Source organism: Vicia villosa, linkage group LG3 (assembly GCF_029867415.1).
Source record: "Vicia villosa cultivar HV-30 ecotype Madison, WI linkage group LG3, Vvil1.0, whole genome shotgun sequence".
Classification (NCBI taxonomy): domain Eukaryota; kingdom Viridiplantae; phylum Streptophyta; class Magnoliopsida; order Fabales; family Fabaceae; genus Vicia; species Vicia villosa.
In genome coordinates, this window is record NC_081182.1 from 471,327 (window position 1) to 479,190 (window position 7,864).

Consider the following 7,864-nt stretch of genomic DNA (forward strand, 5'->3'; position numbering starts at 1 on the left):
TTAGTCAATTTTGGTTGATTGAAGTTTCATCTTGTTTAATTGACTTTTGGATTGATGTTTGCTGAACTTTCATCATTTCAAATATATCATTAAATGATCATTTAATCATTTTTAGTATTTTGGCTTGATGATAAGTTTGTCTCAAGATATCATGAAGAAAATAGGATGATGTAATTATCTCATCTCCTTTGCCTTAGTGCTTGATTAATTCTCCACTCTCTTCTTCTTCTTCTTCTTCTTCTTCATCTCTTTCTTTTTTTATTTTGTTTTGACTTGTGCTACTTGTTTTAGGAGAATGATTTCTATCATTTCTCTAACAAGTATGGTACATAAATCGCTATTGACCAACCTCATATAGGTGTTACTTCTACATAAATTTACTTAAGATTGCTTAACATAGCGTTAAATTGTCCTGAATCGATTGATTGATCATTAATACTATCATTGACCTATTGTGCTACCATTTATTTTATGTTCTTTACTTTTATGTCTTTACTTTAATGTCATTTATTTATATGTCATTTTCATTCATAGCATTTTACATTTCTTGCTCTTTATTTTTATGCCTTTTTCTTTTGCCCCTTGGGCTTTTACTTTCTTTTCCATTAAAAGACCAAAAGCATCTAAATATGAGAAAATCCTAAAAAAAACTCTTAATAATTTTGTGTTGACTTGATGTTACTATCTCATGCTTATGGAGTTTGGACTTTAGACTTAGATTAAGGATGATTTTCCTTTGCTTAGAGATTCATCTGAAAATTTTATTCATCTGGACCTTGGACTTGCATCTGAGAACCAGTCCCCTATCTTGATAAACACTTGAACTTTTGAACTTGGAATTTCATCTGATGCTTTGTGATATTAATGTTCATCTGATACACTTGTGTCTTGACTTTCATTTGATACTTGGCTTTAATCTGAGGCTTGGGATTCATTTGATCATAGTGCTTTACTTGCTTGCTTGTTGCTTCTTGTGGCTAAAGTCCAAAGGGAGAGGAATGCTCATTTTTTACCAATGTCAAATGCTTGCTCCATCTGGTAGTTAGTTCACTTGCACGCACACAAAGGATTTCTCTTAGGCTACTTTACAATGGGACCTTTTATTTCATGCTTAAGGATATTCTCTTCATCTCATTCCAATTCTTCAATTTTCAAAGCTTCACTTTTTTTTCAAAACCTTCTTATTTTCAAACTTCAAACCTTTTCTTAATAAACCTTGACTTTGTCAAGTGATCTTCAAATCTTTTTCTTAAATAAATGCTAAGACACTTAAGCATATTCAAACCCTTTCAAATAAAAAATAAAAATACCAACATCATCAAACTTTCTTTTGTGCCTTTGTGCATTTTTTCTTTTGAAACCTTTTTCAGAAAGGAGGAACATTAGTCTAATTCTTGCAGTGATGCAGACCCTCAACCCCTAAGAGTTGAGGTTATAGTTTTTGATATTTTTGACTTGAATGTGAGACAAGTTTGTGGATTAAATCCAAGTAAAGGTCTCCATATCAAGATGATGCAAATACACACTCCCTCATACTTGTGGACGGCAAATGGTGTTTTCCACTCGAAAGCGACCAAATGTCTTTTCCATTAAAAATAAACAAACAAAGCTCTGTGTTTCTTTTTGAGCAGAACTACAAATGCTCTAACTTCTCTATTGCATGTAAGGGGTATGAAGGCACAAAATGCGACGTCTTGCCAAACACACAAAAATAAAAACAATTCTTTCCCATCTCATCAATCTTTTTGCAAACTTTAACCCTTTAGCCTAAAAACACAGATTTTCAAAAGGTTCATGTGGAGTACCACAGATATGAGGGTGCTAATATATTCTCATTGCATAACCAACCCCCGTATCCAAATCTTTTCTTTTGTTGGGTTTTATAGATATTTTCCCTTTTCTTTCCTTTGGAAATAATAAAATTCGGTGGCGACTCTTGCTTTGTGAGTTAAGTTAATCAATAACTTAATCTCAATTTTTCCGCCACGACAATTTGAAAGTGGAAAAACCTGAATGAAGACATTTACTTGGCTTATGGCATATGAGAGAATTTTAACAAATTATAGGAACCACGAGAGGAATCCAAATTTTTTTGTTGTTTTCCACTAGTGTACGGACACTAATGAGACATTGGTTCATGTGTTGCGAGGTTGCCCTTATGCAATACAACTTTGTATTAGACTAGTTTCTGATAACAAAATGGTTTATTTTTACTATTTTTCTTATAGAGCAGTGAGTCGATTACAACCTTAAATAGGGTATTATTGTGAATTTTCACAAAGTGCACCGAAGGTCCTTCATTATAATATATTGTTCATACTTTTGGAAGTGGAGAAAAAACATTTTTAAATAGGGCTTATAGTGTCCTAAGAACCCAAATAGAAACAATCATGCATTTGATAAAGGAGATCGAGAATGACAATTGTGTTTATGACAAAGTTGGACTGTTTAGACTAGAGATCAAACATATTTACTGGTATTGTTCATATAGAACTTAGGTTAAGCACAATTGTGTTGAAACTTACAAGAGTTCTACTTCCATTGCTAGTTGCAGAGGCTTATTCAAAGATTCTTCAAGAATTTGGGTGAGGGGTTATGCGTCGGAAATTGGTATGTATGATGCTTTCACTGCTTAGATGTTGAAAATGTTGCATTGATTGTTGGACTAACTACACATGAGAGAATTACAAAATTGGTGGTCGACTGTAATACTAAAGTCTTAATAGATATGGTCAAACAAGATACTATGGATGAACATAATTTTTTAACTTTAGTACGTAGAATTAGACAAGTGCCTAAAAAGATTGACAACCAAGTTTAACTATACTTGATGTGAAGGAAATCAATGTGTAGATTAACTAAATAATTATAGTTACTATGAATAATAATTAGCTCTTCATTCTTCTGACTCTCCCGAAAAATACATTGAAGATCATTTTATTTGATGATAGTAATGAGGTTATATTTCTTAAAATTGATTGAGTTTCTTATTATGTTCTTATGTTTTTTTATATGGATCACTAGATCCTCTTTTGTACTAAAACAATTATCCACAAAATAATTTGAAGAAATAATGAAATAAAATTATATATACCCTAAATTAACGCTCTTTCACCCTAAATCAATCCTATGATATTTTTATCATTTCACACATATAAAAATATAATTAATATTTTATAAAAATGAGAAATTGTTCATAGTTTCATGAAATAGTTTTTTATTATTAATATATGAAATAGTTTTTTATTATTAATAGAGATTAATTACTATGCACTGTCAGTGTAAAATTCTTTACACAGTCAATGCATCACAACCATTCATAAATATTATTTTATAAATAATTAAAATAAAAGTTAAATTTCAATAAGCATTTAACGGTCACGATTCACTGACGGTGTAAAACTGCTTTACACTGCCAGTGCATACCAATTAAATTCTTATTAATATGAGAAAAATATTAAAAGAATTAGAACAAGAGAAAAAATAAAATAAAAAAATAAAAAGAATGTTAATGTGTCTCAATAATGTTAAGCGATTTATAATATGTTGCAAATTATTTTTTTAAAGTGATTTATAACAAATTTCAATCATTTAATATTTTTATATTAAATCAATTTATAAAGTAAGATAAAAAAAAAAAAAAAAAAGATTCTAATCGGAGGGACAAACTCATTTTGAAGAATCCCATCGTCCGCTATCTCATTGCCCTAAACTGGAGTCGCACTGAACTCAACTGATCGCTAAGCTCGCCGGGAATCATCGTCGTAATCAGAAACCCCAGGTTTTTCTTATCTTCCTTCCCCTCTCTTTTAGCGTGCTAGGTTTCGATTTGATTACCGCCCCTGCAAAAGGCTACTTCCCATAGAATTGCGTCGCAGCAGATCTTTACTCTGCACCGCAATTCACAACATAGCAAATCGAAAAATTTCATCTAATAGCTTAATATTGAACAATTTCATCTGATTTTTCACTAGACACTATTAATTTGTTTAGGGTTAGGTTTACAGGGTATGGTGTAAGGATCTCTCCATTTTTGTGTTTTTAGGAATAAATTAGAATCAAAATGATTCGATCTACTAATTTGGAAGTTTTTAAGATTTTTGGTAACCTCCTGTAATACATATTAGCATTTCATTCTCATTAGATACCAGAAATTTGTTTGTATTGGTTAGTGTTGCAGAATTTCTAGACGCCGTTCTTACATAGTTTTCTTTTTTCCACTTTAAAGTGAACCAAAAGTGTACATATATATTCTACTAATTTTGATTATGATATTTGGTTAGGGGAGAAGTTATGCCTTCGTTTAATTAATGTGGCCGACCTTATTTAGTGAGAAAGTGTTTGGTTGTCGGTGTTGTAGTTGTATTAGGCTGAGCCGTCTTAAGTTTTTGGAGGCCTTGTGTACACAAGCCTTAGTTCAACTATGACAAAACAATTAGACGCCCTATTTAATTGGAGTTTAACATGGGCAAATATTTTATGAGGCCCTATTTAGCTACAATGACAAATTTTGGACCCTGTGCAATAGTCTGTCTTGCACGCCCTCAAAGACGGTCCGTTATCGGTTGTTCTTGATCTTCTTTTACAACTACTTTCTTTTTAGCCTGTTTTTGGCTTGGGTGAGGAGGATAGATGGTTTGTGCCTTGGACATGGAATATTTAGAATCAATCTTATTAGCATTAAACTGAGGGGAGATGCGCTTTTGTGATTAGATAGATTGTAATGAAGCTACCAACTAGGATAAGACGAGTGGATGGTGGCACTGGCTCCTCAAATGGTTCTTGGGGAATTGAATAGAAGCGACACATGGAAGGAATCCAACCCAAGTCTATAGGGGAGGTCTAAATAATGTAAAGGGCGTGGAATGAATGAGTCAAGTCTCTCTCCCCTCTCTAATATTTCTTCTATTCCTTCCTCTACGAGTCCTTTTCTGATTATTCTGCTTTGATTGTTATAACTTTAGCATTGTAATTGTGCCTTTTAGCCTTTATAAAGGAAATTGAAATTCCACTTAGTTAGAATTATCAATAAAACAGTACCTTTCCCCTTAATTTGCCTTATAGTGTCATTACATAGATTATATCATCCATGCACACACTTTAAATTTCATTTAGATTGGCGTTACAGTTTTAGCTCGGTGACACTAAGACTTCCATTTGATTATGCCTTGGTGTCGGTTGAACAAAAACAACATACTTTTGAATATGACATTGGTGACATTTTTATCATGATGAGGTAATTAAATTGTGACTTTCTTGAAAATAGCTTTTTAAGAAAAAAACTCAGGAGCATTAACTCTGGAAACTGCAGCCACATTATTTTGGTGGATAAATAGATGCATTGATTATCATTTTTCTTTAAAATAAAAACAGACTATTTGAAAAGATTTTCTGAGGTTCGCTTGATTCAATTTCAACTTCTGTATTCCTTTCCAAAATATTCCAAAGATTATCAATGATGTAATATTCTTATATTAGCAGTGATGAAAATTCCAAAACATTGACTTCATTTTTTGGTTTTTGGTTTGTAATGAAATATATTTGTTTTTGATACTTTTTCACGATATATGAATACGTCTCAACTTTTCTATAATACATATAATAAAATTTATATTATTTATTGTTGGATTTCAAAATTGGCCATGTTACTGCTTTGCATTGACAGCTGCCATGTCACTTGCAGAGTCATGATCGCTCTATTGGGTCATGTCTTCAGTGATTACCAATTACCATTACCAATGTTATACATTTTTCAATATTGATAACCATGGCTAAAGTTATATATTTAATTACTGCATCCAGTTTGAGACATACACATTCTGCCTCTCTAACCCATATGAAGGGAGAACAGTGTAAACCTTTTCAGTTGGTCTCTTGCTCTTTTGTGCAAATATGCAACTAACTCTTTCCTTTTCTCCAGATAGTAGTATGTATCCCTTTGTATGATTAGTTTTAGAGCATACAGTCTTTTAAGGAATAATAGCAGCTATAATACAATACGATACAATATAATACTTTGCACTCATAAAGCTATTGCCTGTAATTTAGAGCTGGTAGTATTAAATCTTTCTCCTTATTTACTAATGTTTTCCTGCAGGGTTTTTTCCTAGCAGAAGCCATGTCTTCATCATACCTTCCGGCCACAACAGAATCAATTGCTCAGGCATTGGAGGCCAAAGACCATTCCGATTCGATCTCCATTCTATATCGTGTGCTTGATGATCCATCTTCTTCACCAGAAGCTCTGCGGATGAAAGAGCAGGCCATCACAAACCTTACTGACCTTCTCAGGCAAGAGAACCGGGGAGAGGATCTGCGTAGCCTTCTCACTTCATTGAGGCCCTTCTTCTCCTTGATTCCCAAGGCAAAAACTGCAAAGATCGTAAGGGGAATAATTGACTCGGTTGCTAAAATACCAGGGACATCTGATCTACAAATTTCACTTTGTAAGGAAATGGTGCAATGGACTCGTGACGAAAAGCGCACTTTTCTGAGGCAACGAGTTGAGGCAAGGCTTGCAGCGCTTCTGATGGAAACTAAGGAGTATTCAGAAGCTTTGACTCTTCTTTCCGGGTTGGTCAAAGAGGTTAGGCGATTAGATGACAAGCTTCTTCTTGTAGACATCGACTTGTTGGAAAGCAAGCTGCACTTCTCATTGAGAAACCTTCCAAAGGCAAAAGCTGCCCTCACGGCTGCAAGAACAGCTGCAAACGCTATTTATGTCCCTCCTGCTCAACAAGGGGCCATAGATCTTCAGAGTGGAATACTTCATGCTGAGGAGAAGGATTACAAAACTGGATACAGCTATTTCTTTGAAGCCTTTGAGTCTTTCAATGCTCTTGAAGACCCTAAGGCTGTTTTCAGCTTGAAATATATGTTGTTGTGTAAGATCATGGTGAATCAAGCCGATGATGTGGGTGGAATTATATCTTCTAAAGCAGGGTTGCAATATGTTGGACCTGACTTAGATGCTATGAAAGCTGTTGCTGATGCACATTCTAAGCGATCCCTGAAGTTATTTGAATCTGCTTTGCAGGCCTACAAGGCACAGTTGGAGGAAGACCCAATAGTTCACAGGCACCTTTCTTCCCTATATGACACCCTTCTGGAGCAGAATCTTTGTAGATTGATTGAGCCATTCTCAAGAGTCGAGATTGCACATATTGCTGAGCTTATCGAGCTTCCCATTGATCATGTTGAGCGGAAGATGTCTCAGATGATTTTGGACAAGAAGTTTGCTGGGACATTGGATCAAGGAGCTGGATGCCTCATCATATTCGACGATCCCAAGACAGATGCGATATATCCGGCCACTTTAGAGACCATTTCCAATGTGGGGAAAGTGGTTGACAGTCTTTATGTTAGGTCTGCCAAGATCATGGCATGAGCTCTCTAGTTATTTTACTTCAGTGCCACATTACTTGATGTTTTCTTTTCCATGCTGACTAGTATATCATTTGTTTAGTATCCTTTTGTTAAACTCAAAATGTGAAAAACCTATTTCCTTTGGCGCAGAATTGAATGTTTAGTATTGCTTATGGAATGTTACATACAAAGGACTAGGAGGAGTGTGATGTTAATTAGGTTGTCTTTGGTTAAGATGAAGGGATAAAAGGTGAGGGATGGGAAAGTCAATCTTATTTTATGGCTCACAAGGAGAGGGAGGTATTTTATAATTAATACTATAGTTTTACTCGTATGTGTTTATATCTTTTTCTGTCTCGTTGTTTTAAGAAACTGCGCTACAATTTAGTCATTTAAAATACTTTTAATTTAATCCATGCCTCTATTATCTTTCTAATGTTGGAAGAGTCAAAATTGAATGAAGAGGCAATAATTATTGAATACAAAATATGAACAAATT

General features: G+C 34.0%; 1 protein-coding gene across 1 annotated transcript; it reads left to right on the plus strand.

The window, feature by feature from the left end:
• The first annotated feature begins 3,626 nt into the window (after positions 1–3,626).
• LOC131660002 (26S proteasome non-ATPase regulatory subunit 11 homolog) lies at positions 3,627–7,538 on the plus strand. The gene is made up of 2 exons (XM_058929111.1): positions 3,627–3,781; positions 6,098–7,538. The coding sequence occupies exon 2, from the start codon at positions 6,119–6,121 to the stop codon at positions 7,385–7,387; it is 1,269 nt and encodes a 422-aa protein (XP_058785094.1). The 5' UTR covers positions 3,627–3,781; positions 6,098–6,118; the 3' UTR covers positions 7,388–7,538.
• The last annotated feature ends 326 nt before the right edge of the window (positions 7,539–7,864 follow it).

Bases quoted from the DNA above. Each gene is read 5' to 3' on its own strand.
- LOC131660002 (XM_058929111.1), top strand. From the start codon at position 6,119: ATGTCTTCATCATACCTTCCGGCCACAACAGAATCAATTGCTCAGGCA.